The sequence below is a fragment of the Ictidomys tridecemlineatus genome, chromosome 5 (genome assembly GCF_052094955.1).
Source record: "Ictidomys tridecemlineatus isolate mIctTri1 chromosome 5, mIctTri1.hap1, whole genome shotgun sequence".
NCBI classification, from domain to species: Eukaryota; Metazoa; Chordata; class Mammalia; order Rodentia; family Sciuridae; genus Ictidomys; species Ictidomys tridecemlineatus.
Genome location: NC_135481.1, coordinates 158,692,110 through 158,712,028, shown reverse-complemented (window position 1 = coordinate 158,712,028; position 19,919 = coordinate 158,692,110). Strand labels below are relative to the sequence as shown.

General features: G+C 38.9%; 1 protein-coding gene across 2 annotated transcripts in view; it reads left to right on the top strand.

Moving 5' to 3' along the window:
* Positions 1-1,371: 1,371 nt before the first annotated feature.
* Positions 1,372-19,919, top strand: part of Dtd1 (D-aminoacyl-tRNA deacylase 1) — a 202,538-nt gene continuing 183,990 nt past the window's right edge. Inside the window, exons 1-3 of one of the 2 annotated variants that reach the window (XM_078051347.1) lie at positions 1,372-1,565; positions 6,870-6,960; positions 8,809-9,044. In XM_078051347.1, the coding sequence (XP_077907473.1) occupies positions 1,382-1,565; positions 6,870-6,960; positions 8,809-9,044 (511 nt within the window). In that variant the 5' untranslated portion in view covers positions 1,372-1,381. The remainder of the gene's footprint in view (positions 1,566-6,869; positions 6,961-8,808; positions 9,045-19,919) is intronic. The other variant, XM_005320433.5, reaches the window with a different exon arrangement.

The following is a 19,919-nucleotide window of genomic DNA, read 5'->3' as shown; positions in this document are numbered from 1 at the left end:
AGGGGAGGGGAGGGGAGGGGGGATAGTAGAGGATAGGAAAGGCAGCAGAATACAACAGACACTAGTATGGCAATATGTAAATCAAAGGATCTGTAACCGATGTGATTCTGCAATCTGTATACAGGGTAAAAATGGGAGTTCATAACCCACTTGAATCAAAGTGTGAAATATGATATATCAAGAACTATGTAATGTTTTGAACAACCAACAATAAAAATTAAAAAAAAAAACACCCAAAAGAGTTTCGGCACCATAATGAAAGCACAAATAACCAGGACAGGAACAGAACTCATGGATCAGCTTTGTCTTTTATTCAGCAGCAGAGTCAGTCATCAGAGGAGCTCATTTTCTGGGTAGAAAATGGCCCCCTGGTTACAGAAGGGGTCTGTGTTTTAATAGTTTACAATGAGGGTAGCTTAATCATTGGAGACTGCAGCAGAATGTGTCAGTTTGGGAGTCAGGAAAAAAGTTATAAAAAGTCCAAAACTCATTGTTATTGGGAAGGGATGAAAGCTCAAAGCCCAGTGTTCACTGCATATCTTCTTTCCTGGGATCCACTGTTACCCAGAGCTTCACTATTTTCTTTTCTCCTTCCAGGATTCATTGGCAATGGGAAAGGGTGAAAGTCTAGGGCCCATCACTCAGTATCCGCTTCCTCCCTTCAGGACCTATTGTCACTGGGAAGGGATGCATATTTCACCTTCTTCCTTCCTCTCTCCCTCCTCTTAGGTTACACTGTCTTGGTTTTCGTTTTCCATATCCTTCAATAGAGATGGAACTATTTTTTAACAATAATAATTTGTTAGGGTAATAGTTACATATTCCAAGCAATTTTGCATACTCTCACTCAAATTCCCTAATAACTCTCTGAGAAGCCTAATTGTTAGTATTACTGGAGGAGTCGGAATTCTAGAATCACCATTATTTATCATTATGGCATGGCTAAATCAAACAAATACTTATAATACTTATATAATTAAATGGTTGTTTTAGCAGCAGTTCCTTTTGTATTTGGCATCTGACAAGCTGCAGAGACAGGAAGACAAAGGAGGAATTTGGGAGGATCTGGGGCAGAGGAGTGGGAAAGAGGAAGGGAAAAAACAGGTATAGGATTCAGGACAAAGTTGGGACTTAGCAATGATTGGGTTATTAGGACTGGGGATGAGGTAGAAGAAAAACAGTGCAGAGACAGTGGTCAGTCTGGGCAGAGTGGAATCTGGGCTGGAGTGGGAGGCTTGACCAGGGGTTGCAGGACGTTAGAGCTTTGGCTTAGCGCCGCTGTTGATGGGGCGGGGCCTATAGAGGATGGGCGGGGTTGGGGTTAGGTCTCTGGTAGGCGTGATTCACGTAGGCGGGACCAATCGGCGGGTGGGCGTGGCTGATGTGGGCAGGCCCCTGCCGACCTGGTCGAACTGGGCGCGCTTCCGGGTGTCACCCGCAGAGGGCGCCGGGCCGGGAATCGCCCGTTGAGTCGCGAGGCCGGACAGAGCGCGGCGCCGCCCCACTCGCCCCAGCCGCCGCCATGAAGGCCGTGGTGCAGCGCGTCACCCGGGCCAGCGTCACAGGTCAGTCGGGCGGGGCCGGGCCCGGGAGGAGCCGCCCCTGACCCCCGCGACCCGCCGTCTCGCGTGGGGGTTCCTCGGCGCCATCCTCGGGGCTGCTGCGGGCCCCCGGTGAGCTCGGCCCCCGCAGCCCCAGTTCCCTCTCGGCTCCGGGGCAGCGCTGCGGTCGGGAGCGCCCCGCACGTGCCTGGCCGGCGGCCGCGCGCCGCTGGTTCCGGAGCTCCGTTTTGGGTTCAGTTTAAGCGCACCTCATCATCGTTATCATCGTCATTTTTCTTTCTTTCTTTTTTTTTTTTTTGGTCCTGAGTACTGTGTAGCAGAACCTGCGAGTGTCCCCCTGGCCGACTCTTCAGTACACTGTTGCACAAACAACACGTAGGGAGCATTTCCGGAGCCGGGACTCCGCCCTCTTCCCACTGCTCTACCTTGAATGCTGCAGTTTTGCCCGTTTGTTTGCACATCCCAATTTTTATGGAGCTTGACTCCGGATAAGATGCACAGAGGTGAAGAGTTGCTTCTCTGATGAGCTCTGACAGTTGTGTACACGCACGTGACTTCGCGTAGACCAGATGCAGAAGGTTCCCAGCCCCTGGATGCGGGTCTTCCCCATGCTGAACCCTGCCACTATGGGTCAGAACCTAAAGAATTCGAGATGGAACATTTCTCTTTTCTAATTTCTGTGGATCAGGTCACCCAACCATTAGTCATCATTTGAACCCTCTACAACAGGGGTCAAGATAATTAATGTAGATAGTGTAGTTGTTTTAAGTACTGAAACTTTGGTTTGAAAGGTATTAAAAAAATTCAAATAACAGGTTTTATATTGTCTTTAGTCTTATAAATTATTATTGGTAATATTATATTGTTTCAAAAAGGGGTGCCAGCTACTCAGGAGGCTGAGGCAGGCGGATGATTTTAGCCTAGGAACCAGACCGAGGAACATAGGGGTCTCCCTTTTCACAACAACAACAACAACAACAACAACAAAACCACAAAACCCAAAAACATTGTTTTAATAAAAAAAAAAAATTCCAGATATTCTTTCCTTCAAGCCAGTCTATACCAAAGATGTGTTTTTGAGTCCAGGAAGTATAAATGTAAAAACAAAACAACCCCCACCCCCCAAGAAACAAAATCACATGTTAAGATCTACTTTTCAACCTTTTTTAGTAAGCTGTTGGGTAAGTTTGGTTTTGGAATGATCCTGGAATAATAAGGAATAAGGGGTAGGCCAGAACTGGGGTTCTTGGAGTTTTCAAAGGGCTTATAGCATTTCAATTAATATTCACATTCACAAAAACTGGGGGAATTCATAGATAAGACTTTTTGTTTATTTGGGAGAATCTAGCTGTCTGTTTTGTATGGTCATCAACAACAAATTTGAATTTCTGCCCCTTGAACCAATTTCTGTCCTGCAATCTGGAGTATTGACGATATATATTTATTCCGTGAGATTTGCTGAATGGATTTTGAGGGGTTGTTTTTGTTTAGTTTTGTTTGTTTTTGATACTGGAGTTTGAACCCCCGGGCTGTTTACCACTGAGCTACATCCTCAGACCTTTTTTTTTAAAAAAATTTTTTTTTTTTATTTTTAAAATTTTAAGATAAAGTCTTGCTGAGTTGTTTAGGGACTCACTAAGTTGCTGAGGCTGGCCTCAAATTTTGATCCTCTTCTCTCAGTCTCCCAAGTGGCTGGAATTACAGGGGTGTTCTACTGCATCTGGCAGAGTTTGAGTTCTTTTAATTTACTACTTAAATTGTAGGGATGGGGCTGTAGCTCAGTGGTAGACTACTTGAATAGTATGCATGAAGCTCTGGGTTCAATCTCCAGCATCAGAAACAAACAAACAAACCCCCTCTACATTAAATTGTATACTTTTAGTTAAACCAAAAGATTAAAAAAAAAGATAAGGGGGTTAAATTGTGAGAACATGTTAAGTTATTTGGAAATTCTAGATTGGGGAACCATGGAATTCTCAATATGGAGGGACCCTTGAGTTATCTAGACCTTCTAGTTGTAATGGCAAAGGATCTTCTGGATTCCCCAAGAAATTTGAGTGGATTCACTGAAAGTTAGCAGCATTTGAATGATATTTCATTTTAGAGGTTTTAAAACACCACTTCCTATTTTATGGCAAGGACGAAGTAGCAGAACTCACACATCTTGTTATGTGGCAGGTTCATTTTATAAGATTGATCAGGGGCTGGGGTAGAGCATTTGCCTAGCATGCATGAGGCCCTGGGTTCGATTTTCAGCACTACATATAAATGAATAAATAAAAAATACATTTCCATCAACAACTAAAAAATATTAAAAACAAGATTGGTCAGGCACATTTTGATTTTTTTACAATGGTTATTTGTTAAATTTTTTTCTTTTATGGTGCTGGGGATTGAACTCAGTGCTTTTGCATGCTAAGCAGCATTCTAAAACTGAGTTGTACTCCTAACTTTAAAAACTTTATTCAGAAACGTTTCAAACATTCAATAGAAGAAATAACACAGTAACCCCCATGTCCATCACTAAGTCTCAGCAAGTAAACTTGGTGTGTATATAGTGTTTCAGAGATTGTGATGTCTTTAAGGGGTCTCCCGTGCCACTTATTTGTGGAGAAATTGACCAAACATCTCTGCTCTTTTCCAGCTCAGTGACCTTTTTGTCTACAGTGGTGATTCTCAAGTTTTTCCCTTAGAAAATCATTGTTTATCATAAAAGAACCCTTTGAACCTCCAAGTTCTTATGCTTGTTCCTGGAGAAAGGCAAAACTGCTCTAAAATAAGATGGCAATGTCTGTGTCATATATAGACTTCGGGGGCATACTTTATTTCTTATGAAGATAATAAATTATAAAAATGTTGAGAATCTACTCTTAGAAGATAATCCTAATTGTAAAAAAAGCTTTTATGCACAAAGATTGTCTCTACACATACTTATTGAAGGGAAAAATTTGAAACAAACCATGTGTCCAATAAAATGGTTAATCAGTCACTGAATAGGATGCAGCTGTCAAAAGGTGCTCAGGAAGTTTGGCATAGAAAAATTTTTATGCAATGTTAAGAGAAAAGATTAGACACAAAAATTTATATCTAAATATAAAAGTTTTATGATTATAGCAGTTACAAACAAATATGAAATAAAACCAATGAACAGAGAAAATATCAAAAGGAAATCATAGGAACAGCCCACACCTATAATCCCAATGATTCAGGAGGCTGAGGCCAGAGGATTGCAAGTTCAAGTTCATCCATAGCAATTTAGGAAAAAGTTGTCTCAAAATAAACAATAAGAAGGGCTGGGGCTGTAGTTCTGTGGTAGAACCTCTCCCTGGATTCAGTTCCTGGTACTGAAGAAAAAAATCATTAAAATAATAAAGTTTTAATATTTTAAAGACAATTAAAGCTTGTCTTTGGGTTTTGTTTTTTGGGTCCAGGGATTAAACCCAGGGGCATTTAACCACTGAGCCACATTCCCATCCTTTTTATGTATTTTTTAATGTATTTTTTTATGTACTTTTTTTAGAAACAGCATCTCATTGAGTTGCTTAGGGCCTCAGCTAAATTGCTGAGGCTGGCTTTGAACTTGCAATCCTCCTACCTCAGCTTCCTGAGCTACTGGGATTACAGGCATGTGTGACCATGCCCGTCTGTTTCTTATATTTTCCAAGATTTCTGTAATGTATGTGCATTATTTTAATTAATTAAAATCTACTGTGTTTAGAAGGCATATTGACACTGTAGAAAGTGTTGATTTATTTGAAGAACAAATAAAACCAGAAGACTTTTTCTAAAGCAGTGCAGACAAGCAAACCAAGCCCAGTTGTTTACTCTTTATTTGTGGAAAGATTATTTCTGTTTCAACTTTTGAGTCAGTGGCTCACAGGACAATCAATCACAAATAGTCTATTGTAAGAAAATCAGCACTAAAGAAAATATTTTAAAATACTTTTTAGCATAAAAATAAGAGAAATTATATTTTGCTAGTATTTTGGAAATAGATTGATACTGGTGTTCCTCTAGGATCTGAATGTTAGGTGGTCCCTTGTCAGACACTTAAAGAAAGAGGTGAGATTCTCATTCTTTTTTTAACTTGCAGTGTATTGCAATGTGGTATATAGTCTGTGCTGCTTTGTTAAGTATATTTATACATATTACTATCCAGTAGAAGCAAATAACAGGAAACTGGCTGAGTTGACTGTTCTAGTCCTGATTGGACCATTAGGTTAGTATGCAATGCAGTAATCAAACAACAGTAATCTAATGTGATTGGGCAAAAAGTTGTCAAAAAAGAGGACATTATCATGATCACCACTGAGATATGGATTTAGATTCACCGTCATTGTGATGACTCTGGGCCTAAGTACTATGGCAACATTTGTTATATTGTCCACTGTAGTAGGGCATACCTTTGTCTATAAATACATTCGAAAATATAACAGTGTGTGGAAAGAGATTTTCTTTAGTGGATGGGGTGCCTGCTTTAAATGATTTGGAGATCACTGGCTTAGATTGTTACTACTGAACCACACTGGGAAATAACAGCAATTTTCTGAGGTGAAGCTTAATGCATATATTATATTTTTGTTGTTCTCTTTTTTATGTGTGTGTGTGGTACCGGGGATCAAACCGAGGGCCTTGTGTATGCTAGGTGAGCACCTTATTACTGAGCTATATATACCCCCACCCCTTAAAATCATAGTGTTTATGCATAATGTATTTATCTGCTCTGCAGTAAGTAGGAAAAACATTTTTAAAATGATGTGAACATTTTCCATTTTGTGCTTTATGTATTTTGTTACTTGGTTTGCTGATTTCCAAGAAAAACAGAAATCTCTTTTCTAAGAATTAATCTAGCTTAGCTGGATTATTTGTGGGGGAGGAAAACCCTGTTCTGGTTTTACAGATGGCCAAATTTGATCATAGAAAGTTACAGATATTGAGGCTGGAGTTATGGCTCAGTGGTAGAGTGCTTGCCTAGCATGTGGGAGGTACTGGGTTCGATCCTCAGCACCATATAAAAATAAATAAATAAGGTATTTTGTTTACTTACAACTAAAAATATTAAAAAAAGATAGTTCCAGATGTTTTACCCTGTATTACTTGAGGTAACGCATATGAAAATGTTGCCCTAAAATCCTGCGATATAAAATCAGATTGTATGGGAATTATTATCATTCCCTGTATTTGATTTTTGGATATCTCTCAGTTTTAACCAAGGAAATTATGAGAAGTATGTGTGATGTGTAAAATAACACTAACACTCATGACGCCTGTTTGTTAAGTCTTTTTTCCCTTTTGATTCCTTTCTAGTTGGAGAAGAGCAGATAAGTGCCATTGGTCGTGGCATTTGTGTATTGCTGGGTATTTCACTGGAAGATACACAGAAGGAACTGGAGCACATGTAAGACACAAATTTCTCTGTCACTGCCATGTGCATGGGATACATAGTGGTTTCATTGGCAACTTGTATAGTTTTTTGTGCCTTTGAAGGGAGTGAGTCCCTGTCATCTTGGTCCAATCCTCCCATTGGATGTAGTATGGCTATCTTTGTGTTTCAGGTGAGACCCAGGAAGAATAAACTGTCAAACCGCAATCAGCAGCAGAGTGGGAGCACAACTGAGCCTCCATCTCTGTTTGTTACTACATCTGTGAGCTCTGCCTCTTTGTGCAAAACAGGGCCTCTTATTAATGTTTTCTCTTTCTCGCTCTCTTTTTTTTTGTACCAGAGTTTGAACCCAGGGGTCCTTCATTACTGAGCCACATCCCCAGCTCCTTTTTAAAATTATTTTTTAAAATTTTGAGACAGGGTCTCACTGAGTTGCTGAGGGCCTTGCGAAATTGCCGAGGCTAGCTTTGAATTTGAGATCCTCCTGCCTCAGCCTTCTGAGCAACTGGGATTCACATAAGGACCTGGAACTTAGATTAAATTTCTGTCTCCTGGTTTTTCACAGACACTTTAGCAAAAAGCCTGAACCCAAATTAGAATTTGGGCTACTGGGGTTTGAAATTGGTGCTTTTTTACTGAGGGAGGGGAGTTTGCCATTGCTGCTACCTAATACCTGTCTTGGCAGAGTCAGCCCTTCCTGAACTTGCTTTTTTCCCCTGCACCAGTTGACACATTTGCTTCCATTCTGGCCACTATATATTCTGCTCCTTGGTTTGAAGAGCCTGGGTATAACTCTGCCCATTTGTGCCTTTGTTATTATATTGGAAGTCCCACTTGGAACCTAATTCCTACTAAGGTGTCAAGGACTGATAGGACAGTTTGATACCACTATAGGGATGTTAATATTGCACTCTTGGTATTGAGTATTTGACTATCCCCTCCCTGGATGCTAAAAGAGGAGTAGAAGATGGTAGTGGTTAATGACTGAGTCTTTAGGTCTGAGTCTTTCTATGGCTCTGACATATAGACAGCTAATACTTAATTAGTGATTAAGAGGTATGATTCAATGTAAGGCACAGGCTGGCTGTGGAGTGGGGGTATAGTACCCATTGCAGTGGACACCCACATGAAGAGTCAGTGGATTAGGATATTTAGAGCCCTTGGAAATGCCTTTGCTTTTAACATCATTCAAAGTTGGCTCTCAGGTGGTGAAATTTCAGCTTTCATGCAGTCAGTTCTTTTGTAGTTCTTAAATCTTACCTATCCAGTTCCTTCCAAGGGGTGGCTGTCCTTTGTAATCTATAAGTATGGGGAAAGCTCCTCGGGGCTCAAGAAGCACATGACATAATTATCAGGTGCCTTTTCTTAGATCTTTTTGTACATTTGCAATATTTACAAGTTTTCTCTCAGAGTATTTGCATATTGATTATTTTGAATAACTCTAAGAAGGGGTATAAGATGGGGTTTCATTTATTCCTGTGTAAAGATTGAATTCTTCTGTAAAAAATCAGCATTGGATTTAGGTATGGATATAGCCCCTAACTTGAAGGAACTGTCTGTGGTGTGGTTGTCATTTTGGCCTCTGTTCCCACCAGTAGTTGCTGTAAATTGGAAGGACTGACAAAAAAGAAGGAAATCCCCCCTAAAACCATATGAGTTAGGACTGTCATTACCTAGTATTGCAGATGAGGAAAATGAGGCACGGAGTGGATTAGTAACTTGCCCATGGTCACACCATCTGTAAGTGATGGAGTCACCATTAGGTTCTTATTTGGCAGGATACTGGGGACACTTTGGGCTTACAGGGTGTGTTGGGAGCCTTGTGATCCTGCATGTAGCTCTCACCACTCTTTTTCTCCTTAGGGTCCGAAAGATTTTGAACCTGCGTGTGTTTGAGGATGAGAGTGGTAAGCACTGGTCAAAGAGTGTGATGGACAAACAGTATGAGGTGCTGTGTGTCAGCCAGTTTACTCTTCAGTGTGTCCTCAAGGGGAACAAGCCTGACTTCCACCTGGCGATGCCCACAGAGCAGGCAGAGGGCTTCTACAACAATTTTCTGGAGCAGCTGCGCAAGAATTACAGGCCAGAGCTCATCAAAGGTAGGCAGGAGTTGCTGGGGGCATAGCTCAGTGGTGGAGTGCTCACCTAATATGCAAGAGGCCCCAGGTTCAACCCCCAGTACTACAAAGAAAACAAAGTAGTGAAGAGAGTGAGCCTGCACCCAGAAAGTGTGTCCCTGGGACACCTCCAAGTAGAGGGAGAAGTAAATGTACAACTGAAGCATCTCTTTTTCTGGAAAACCATTGTTTATATTTATTGCCCACTTAAAATGAAATAATAGCTGTTACTGCTGTTTCAGCTGTACCCAACACATGCCCTCTGAATGCTCTTGATACTATTCACCCTTCTCCATTCTTTTGTTTATATTTTGAAAATGTTTAAGAGCCCAGAGGTGTGTTTGATATTGTGATGTTTCTTTGATTGTTTAGATTAGCCTTATCTAATAGAAACAGAGTGTGGACCCTAAATGTGAGCCAAATATGTCATTTAATTTTTATTTTTATTAATTATTTTTTGTTGTTCTTGCTATCCTGGAGATCAAACATGCTGGGCAAGTGCTCTACCTCTGAGCTATACCCACAGCCCTGTCATTTTAATTTCTTTTTTTTTTTAATATTTATTTTTTAATTCTTGGAGGACACAACATCTTTGTTGGTATGTGGTGCTGAGGATCGAACCCGGGCCGCACGCATGCCAGGCCAGTGCGCTACCGCTTGAGCCACATCCCCAGCCCTCATTTTAATTTCTAATAGCTATAATAAAAAAAGTGAAAGGAGGCTGGGAGTGTAGCTCACAGGTAGAGTGTGTGGTTAGTATGCATGAGGCCCTAGGATAGAACCCCAATTCCCCACCCCCCAAAAAAAGACAGTAAAATGAGCCAAGTGAAGTTGCTTTTAAAAGTATACTTTATTTAACCTGGTTCAGAATATTATAATTTTTTAAACATGTAATCAATATAAACATTCCGAGGTAGTTTACATCCAATTAAAATGCTTTACATTTCTTAGAGCAGTATGAAGTTCACAACAGAATTCAGAGGAAGGTAGAGAGATATCCCATATACTCCTCCCCTACACATGCAAAGCCCTCCCATTAGTGGTATCTCCCACCAGGGAGACACATTTGTTACAACTGATGAACCTCCACTGATGTGTCATTTTCAACCACAGTTCATAGTTTCCATAAGTGTTAACTCTTGGCTCTGTGTGTTCTATGTGTTTAGATAATTTTATAATGTAATGTATCCTCCATTAGAGTATCATGCAGAATATTTTTACTACCTTAAAAATCTTTGTGCTCTGTTTATTTATTCCTTTCTTCCCACAACTCTTAGTGACCACTGATGTTCATTTTATCCGGAGTTTTAGCTTTTTCCAGAGTGTCATACATACAGTTAGAATTATGTAGTATGTAGCCTTTTCAGATTGGCTTCTTTTACTTGGCAAGAAGCATTTAAAGTTCCTTTTTCATGACTTTATTGCTCATTTCTTTTTAACACTGAATAATATTCCTTTGTCTGGATGTACTATAGTTCATTTACACTTCGAGTGTGATACCTTGCAATTGGGTCTGAGTGACATCTGCACAAAGGCGAATAAATTCTGAAAGGATCCCCTTTTCCTCTGGGGTCTGAGGATGTTCTGGCAAATTTTATTTGCATTTTCGAATGCTAGCTACTTAATGATAAATTCACAGGCATCTGGATCCCCTATTGACCTGTTAGCCGTTTTATACAATTGATCCACAAAGTGCGAAAATAATTCTTCTGAGCCCTGTTTTATCTTAGTCAAAACTAAACTAGACTGGACCCAGGAAGAGATTTGTTGCCATGCCCGTTTAGCACATGAAGTTATCCGATCATAAACTGCAAATTCATAGTTGAGCTGTCTTTCTAAATCCGAGAATTCACTAATTCCCATTAACATCTCTAAAGGGGTTTCAATATTTTGTCTGTTTCTCTCCGCCTGCTTGGTACAAAAATCGGTCCAGTAAGACCACCAGAGAAGAAAGTCGCTGCCATTTAAACAAGCTCTGGCCATGGATTCCCAATCTCAAGGTGGAAGAGGTTCTTGACAGCCCAAGTTGAGCAAGTTTTGTACAAATGGTGAATTAGGACCATAAATATTATAAGAGGTTTTTAACTCTTTTATAGTTTTAAAAGGAATTATAGCATGTATGCGGACACGCTGATCTTGTTCGTTAACCTGTTCAAAAACTGCAAAAACTGAAATCTGGTAATATCTTCTCCCGCTTCTTGCGCCCTCCTGAGTCCGCGTTGTAATTAATGGTGTAAGCAAAGTCATAGCCAATTCAAAGTACCTATCAAAGCCTGTTCTTCCAGCTGGAAGTGGCCTTGACGGGTGCGGGTCCCGCTAAATGCAACCTAGCAAAATTTACTGGTGACTGGGTTCCCTCCAACTGGGATTCTTTGTTTACTGCTCAGTCTATTTCTCTCCATTTTGAATTTGTCTCACAAAGCTTCTATTGGGACTGTCTCTCTCTCTCTGGGACATGCCCCTTGGCTTTCCTTTGAATTACTAATCTGTTTAGTTTGGTTGAGCCTAAACTCTTAGTTTTTGGTCTCACTCTGAGGTGATCTGCCTGGTGGGTGACTGAGTGAAATTTGATTCCTACTCTCAATCTAGGTATAAGGAAGAGAAATTATTTTTTTCGAAGAATTAGCCTCAGGCTGTTTTTCTTGCTCTATACTCTTAATTGCCCTTTGGAGCCCTTTTAAAAGATCCTGGGTGGGGGGGGCATTGACCTTGATCTAGATCATCAAAAATACATTTCTAATGTAGTTCACACTTTCTGTATACTGTCTATCGTACCCCTAGACAATTCGGCAGAGAGACAGCCTTTATATAATTTTCTTGCTAGTCTCTCCCAAGTATGTAAGTCTGGTAAATCTTGTTCACAAAACCATGGGCAAAGCTCGCTAACCGATTTTAAGAACTGTGCCAGCTGGCTCTTTTTCACTTGCTTTCCTTTCCGGTTAATTATAGTTTCCAAAATGGTTAAATGTCTTTATCTGTTGATAAGATAAATCATAAATCTTTAATGTCTTTGGCTCTAAAACTGTCTGCTTCCTCTGTGACCCTTCAAAAAAAATTTCATGGTCCAATAAATTTTTATAGCGGGCTTCTCAATTCTACCTGGTATTTCCCCTAGAGCAGCTCCACATTTATGGGAGCCACTTGCTGCCGCCTACCACCTGTGCTGACAGCTAAACCAGAGGTCCCTTGAGTGAACTCCTTAAGGCATCAAATAAAACACAGACACACAATTTACCTTTAAATCAAGCCCCAGGACAGCTCTGCCCTCAAGCTCCCCAAATGGGAGAGCGAGGAATCTCAGAGAGCGAACACATTTCAGAGTGGACTTTTTATTGGGGGATTCTAGATTCTATAGAAATTTCCATCCTATGAAGGTCAAGGGTGGGCAGGGTTACAAGGACAAGTGAGACTAGGAAGGCACGCCCATTCCCGAAGGCACGCCCATTCCCGAAGACACATTTGCTTTTTTTTTCTACCCTCAAGATCGGGGCTACCATCTTTGGCTACTTAAAAGCAGCCAGATCACGGGGTGACTGACAGTGCCTCAGCCAACCAGGAGGGGAAGCAAACGCTGGTCACATGCTATGATGGCTTCCCACACATTTATTCACCTACTGAGGATATCTTGGTTACTTCCAAGTTTAGGCAGTTATGGGTAAAGTTGCTGTAAATATCCATGTGCAGGTTCTCTGTGTTTATAAGTTTTTAACTCCTTGGGATTGATATGAAGGAGTGCAATTGGTAGATCAAATGGTAAGATGAATATGTTTAGTTTTGTAAGACACTACCAAGCTGCCTTGCAGAATGGCTCCCCAAAAAGAAACGGGAATTCCTATTGCTCCATATCCTCCACAGCATTTGGTATTGTTGTTGTTTGGAATTTTGGCCATTCTAATAGATGTATAGTGTGTCTTGTTTTAATTTTCATTTCCCTTGATATATGATGTAGAATATCTTTTTGTATGCTGATTTGATATCTGTAAATTTTCTTGGTAAGGTGTCTGTTAAGGTTGTTGGTGCATTTTTTTTTTTTTTTATGGTGCTGGGAATTGAACCCAGAGCCTTGTGCATGCGAGGCAAGCACTCTACCACCAATGTTAATAGTGTCAGTTTCCCAACTTTGTTTTTCTCTTTTATTTTTTAAAAATTTGTTCTAATTAGTTATACATGACAGTAGAACACATTTTGACACACTGTGCACAACTGAGCTATATCCCCAGCCCTTTGGCACATTTTAATTGGACATTTGTTTTCTTAATATTGGATATTAAGCATTCTTTGTATATTTTGGACACCAGTCCTATATCAGATATATTTTTGCAAATTTTTACTTTACATGTTTGTCCTTTATCAGATATGGTTTTTTTTGCTTCGTGAGTTGCTGGCATCATAGGTGTGTGCCACTATGTCTGGCTCAGAAATGTCTGTTGCAAATATTTTCTCCCTGAACGTTGTTTGTCTTTTCATTCTCTTACAATGCCTTTCACAAAGCAGAAAGTTGAATTTTAAAGAAGTCTACTTTATCAGTTCTTCCTTTCATGGATTTAATTGTATCTAAAAAGTCATCATCTAGATTTTCTCCTGTTATCTTCTAGGAGTTTTATAGTTTTGCATTTTACATTTTGGTCTGTTCTGAGTAGTTTTTGTGAAGGGTATAAAGTCTGTGTCTTCATTCAGCTTCTTTGCTGTGGATGTTCAATTGTTCCCTTACCATTTGTTAAAAAGATTCCTTTCTCTGTTGTATTGCCTTTGCTCCTTTGTCGAAGACCAGTTGGCTGTGTTTATTGCAGTCTATTTCTGGGCTTTCTGTTTTGTTCTATTGATCTATTTTTCTATTTTTTGACCCATACCATACTGTATTAATTACTGTAACTTTATGATAAGTGTTGAAGCCATTAAGTGTCAGTTCCCCAACTTTGTTTTTCTCTTTTATTTTTAAAAAATTTATTCTAATTAGTTATACATGACAGTAGAACGCATTTTGACACACTATGCACAAATGGAGCACAACTTCTCATTCCTCTGGCTGTACATGGTGTTTTCTCTTTTAATAATGTGTTGACTATTCTAATTCTTTGCCCTTCTGTATATATTTTACAGTCACTTTGTCCATGTCCACAAAATAACTTGTTGAGGTTTTGATTTGGAAAGAATTGAACGTAGATCAAACTGAGAACTGGCATCTTGACAATATTGAATCTTCCTCTCTATGATATGGAGTATTGCTCTATGTATTTAGTTCTTTGATTTCTTTTATCAGTTTTATAGGTTTCTTTATATAGATATGGTACATGTTTTGTTAGATTTATACCTAAGCATATCATTTATGGGAATGCTAATGTTAACAGTGTCATGTATTTAATTCAAATTCCACTTGTTCATTACTAGAATATAGGAAAGTGATTGCCTTTTGTATATTAACTTATTATAATCACTTATTGGTTTCAGTTTTTGTTGTTGTTGTTTTTGACTCATGTTTTCTCCATTGATGATCAAGTAATCTGCAAACAAAGACATTTTTATTTTTTCCTTCCCAATCAGTATATCTTTTCTTGCCTTATTTCATTAGCCAAGACCTCCAGTATAGTATTGGAAAGGAATAGTGAGAGAGGACATTCTTGCTTTGTGCCTGCTTTTAACAGGAAAGCTTCTAGTTTCTCTCTCTCGATATTCTTTATCAAGTTCAGAAAGTTCCGTTGTATTCCCAGTTTACTTTAGCTTTTTATTATATATATATATATATATATATATATATATATATATATATAATTTTTTAAAAATATTTATTTTTTAGTTTTTGGTAGACACAACATCTTTATTATTTTTTTTTAATGGGTGCTGAGGATGGAACCCAGCGCCCCACGCATGCCAGGTGAGCGGGCTACTGCTTGAGCCACATCCCCAGCCCAGCTTTTTGTTATTAATGGATGTTAGTTTTTGCCAATATTTTTTCTGCATCTGTTGATATGATGATATGATTTTTTCTTCTTTAGCCTGTTGATGCAATGGATTACATTAATTGATTTTTGAATGTTGAATCAGCCCTACATACCTGGGCTAGATCCCACTTGATTGTGGTGTTAATTCTTTTTATACATTGTTGGATTCAATTTGCTAGTATTTTGTTGAGGATTTTTGCATTTTTGTTCATGAGACATATTAGGCTGTAGTTGTTTCATGGACTCTTTACCCCTTTATTTTTCATTTTTCCTCTCTAGTTTCCACATATAAGAGAAAAGGGCTGGAGTTGTGGCTCAGCGGGAGAGCGCTTGCCTTGCACGTGTGGGGCCCTGGGTTCGATCCTCAGCACCACATAAAAATAAATAAAATAAAGGTATTGTGTCCAACTACAACTAAAAAAAAATTAAGAAAAAAAATAAAAGAGAAAAAAATAACCTTTGACCTTCTAGGTTTAGGTTCTTTTGCTTAATACAGTGGTCTCAAGTTCCATTTGTTTTCCTGCAGATAACATAATTTCATTTTCTTTTATGGCAAAACAAAATCCCATTGTGTATGTATACCACGTTTTCTTTATCCATTCATCTATTGATGAACACCTAGCTGGTTCTGTAGTTTGGCTATTGTGAATTTTGTTGTTATAAAAATGGGTATACATGTTAATGCATGGTTATGCATATCACTATAGCATGCTGACTTTGATTCTTTAAGATAAATACTGAGGAAGAGTAGACATTGGTCAAATGGTAGTTCCATACCTTGTTTTTTGAGGAACCTCCATGCTCCTTTCCATAGTGGTTGTAGTAATTTGTAGTCCTTCTAACAGTAAAAGGGTTCTTTTTTCTTCACATCCTCTCCAGCATTTATTGTTTGTATTTGTTTGTGTGTGCGCACGCGCACGCGCACGTGCTGAACCCAGGGGTACATAACCACTGAGACACATCCCCAGCCCTTTTTATTTTTTCATTTTGCTAAGTTGTTGAGGCTAGCTTTGAACTCTCCATCCTCCTGCCTCAACCTCCTGAGACTCTGGGATTACAGACATGTGCCACTACGGTGCCTGGCCTTTTCCCACTTTTATACTAAGATTTTTGAAACTTGGTATGTAGTTCATACTTCCAGCACAACTCAATTCAGACCAGCCACATTTCAAGTGCCCAACAGCTACATGTGACTAGTGCTTATCATACTGGATAGAGTAAATTTAGGTCTTTGTTCACCTGCTTACTGTTAAAAATGCTGAAATAGTTTAATCGTGGTTTAGTTTAGAAGTCATCTCAGGAAAGAGGTCTGGGTTTATGGGAAAATTATGAATCTGAAAGATTTCATAAGAAGGTTATTTAATTCTCTTTGCTTTTCATATTTCTGGCCTTTTTTTTCAAAGTTCTGGAAAACACATTCAGCCTCATTTGGTAATATACTTTGAAAACTTTTTAAGTAGAGTGTTTCTTTCATTATCTAACGTCAGTATCTCTTCCTCCTGTTATACCATTTTGTAGACATTTAATAATTGTTAGTCATTAATTTTATAGTGTTTCCCATTCTTCAACTTTCTGTTTCTGGATTGAAGAAACTCAGATTCCCTTTTAGTGGGCCTGTTTTCAGCCTTAAGTAATAACATTTATTAAATGTTTTTGAAGCTCTATAGCAGAGCCTCCATTGAGGATTATCAGTTTATCAGATTTGCTCATGTTTAAATGGGTGATGTTCCAGTTCCTCCTTGGCATTTCCTTTTCTTTTTTTTTCTTTTAAAAATTTTTATTGTTGGTTGTTCAAAATATTACATAGTTCTTGACAAATCATATTTCACACTTTGATTCAAGTGGGTTATGAACTTCCATTTTTACCCCGTATACAGATTGCAGCATCACATTGGTTACACATCCACTGTTTTACATATTGCTATACTAGTGTCTGTTGAATTCTGCTGCCTTTCCTATCCTCTACTATCCCCCATCCCCTCCCCTCCCCTCTTCTCTCTCTACCCCCTCTACTGTGATTCATTTCTCCCCCTTGTATTATTTTTCCCTTTCCCCTCACTTCCTCTTGTATGTAATTTTGTATAACCATGAGGGTCTCCTTCCATTTCCATGCAATTTCCCTTCTCTTTCCTTTTCCCTCCCACCTCTCACCCCTGTTTAATATTAATCTTCTTCTCATGCTCTTCCTCCCAACTCTGTTCTTAGTTACTCTCCTTATATCAAAGAAAACATTTGGCATTTGTTTTTTAGGGATTGGCTAGGTTCACTTAGTATAATCTGTTCTAATGCCATCCATTTCCCTGCAAATTCTATGATTTTGTCATTTTTTAATGCAGAGTAATACTCCATTGTGCCATTGTGTATAACTGCCACATTTTTTTTATCCATTCCTCTATTGAAGGGCATCTAGGTTGGTTCCACAGTCTTGCTATTGTGAATTGTGCTGCTATGAACATTGATGTAGCAGTGTCCCTGTAGCATGCTCTTTTTAGGTCTTTAGGGAATAGACCGAGAAGGGGAATAGCTGGGTCAAATGGTGGTTCCATTCCCAGCTTTCCAAGAAATCTCCATACTGCTTTCCAAATTGGCCGCACCAATTTGCAGTCCCACCAGCAATGTACAAGTGTACCCCTTTCCCCACATCCTCGCCAGCACTTGTTGTTGTTTGACTTCCTAATGGCTGCCAATCTTACTGGAGTGAGATGGCGTCTTAGGGTGGTTTTGATTTGCATTTCTCTGACTGCTAGAGATGGTGAGCATGTATTCATGTACTTATTGATTGATTGTATGTCCTCCTCTGAGAAGTGTCTGTTCAGGTCCTTGGCCCATTTGTTGATTGGGTTATTTGTTATCTTATTGTTTAATTTTTTTGAGTTCTTTATATACTCTGGATATTAGGGCTCTATCTGAAGTGTGAGGAGTAAAGATTTGTTCCCAGGATGTAGGCTCCCTATTTACCTCTCTTATTGTTTCTTTTGCTGAGAAAAAACTTTTTAGTTTGAGTAAGTCTCATTTGTTGATTCTAGTTATTAACTCTTGTGCTATGGGTGTCCTATTGAGGAATTTGGAGCCCGACCCCACAGTATGTAGATCGTAGCCAACTTTTTCTTGTATCAGACGCCATGTCTCTGATTTGATATCAAGCTCCTTGATCTATTTTGAGTTAACTTTTGTGTATGGCGAGAGAAAGGGATTCAGTTTCATTTTGTTGCATATAGATTTCCAGTTTTCCCAGCACCATTTGTTGAAGATGCTATCCTTCCTCCATTTCATGCTTTTAGCCCCTTTATCAAATATAAGATAGTTGTAGTTTTGTGGATTGGTTTCTGTGTCCTCTATTCTGTACTTTGGTCTACCCGCCTGTTTTGGTACCAGTACCATGCTGTTTTTGTTACTATTGCTCTATAGTATAATTTGAGGTCTGATATCGCTATACCGCCTGATTCACACTTTCTGCTTAGAGTTGTTTTTGCTGTTCTGGGTCTTTTATTTTTCCATATGAATTTCATAATTACTTTATCTATTTGTACAAGAAATGCCATTGGGATTTTGATTGGCATTGCATTAAACCGATAGAGAACTTTTGGTAATATCGCCATTTTGATGATGTTAGTTCTGCCTATCCATGAACAAGGTATATTTTTCCATCTTCTAAGATCTTCTATTTCTCTCTTTAGGTTTCTGTAGTTTTCATTTATAAGTCTTTTACCTCTTTTGTTAGGTTGATTCCCAAGTATTTTATTTTTTTTGAGGATATTGTGAATGGAGTGGTTGTCCTCATTTCCATTTCAGAGGATTTGTCGCTGATATACAGGAATGCCTTTGATTTATGCGTGTTGATTTTATATCCTGCCACTTTGCGGAATTCATTTATTAGCTCTAATAGTTTCTTTGTAGACCCTTTTGGATCTGCTAGGCATAGAATCATGTAATCTGCAAATAGTGATAATTTAAGTTCTTCTTTTCCTATTTTTATGCCTTTGATTTCTTTCATCTGTCTAATTGCTTTGGCCAGTGTTTCGAGAACTATGTTGAACAGAAGTGGTGAGAGAAGGCATCCCTGTCTTGTTCCAGATTTTGGAGGGAATGCCTTCAGTTTTTCTCCATTCAGAATGATGCTAGCCTGAGGCTTAGCATAGATTGCTTTTACAATATTGAGGTATGTTCCTGTTATCCCTAGTTTTTCTAGAGTTTTGAACATAAAGGGATGCTGTACTTTGTCGAATGCTTTTTCTGCATCTATCAAGATGATCATATGGTTCTTATTTTTAAGTCTGTTGATGTGGTGAATAACATTTATTGATTTCCGTATATTGAACCAGCCTTGCATCCCAGGGATGAATCCTACTTGATCATGGTGCACAATTTTTTTGATATGTTTTTGTATCCGATTTGCCAGAATTTTATTGAGGATTTTTGCATCTAGGTTCATTAGAGATATTGGTCTGTAGTTTTGTTTCTTTGAAGTGTCTTTGTCTGGTTTAGGAATCAGGGTGATGTTGGCCTCGTAGAATGAATTTGGAAGTTCTCCCTCTTTTTCTATTTCCTGAAATAGCTTGAAAAGTATTGGTATTAGTTCCTCTTTAAAGGTTTTGTTAAACTCTGCTGTATACCCATCCAGTCCTGGGCTCTTCTTAGTTGGTAGTCTTTTGATGGTTTCTTCTCTTTCCTCCATTGATATTGGTCTGTTTAGGTTGTCTATATCCTCCTGACTCAATCTGGGCAGATTGTATGACTTAAAAAATTTATCGATGCCTTCACTATCTTCTATTTTATTGGAGTATAAGGATTCAAAATAATTTCTGATTATCTTCTGTATTTCTGAAGTGTCTGTTGTGATATTGCCTTTTTCATCCTGTATGCTAGTAATTTGAGTTCTCTCTCTTCTTCTCTTTGTTAGCATGGCTAAGGCTCTGTC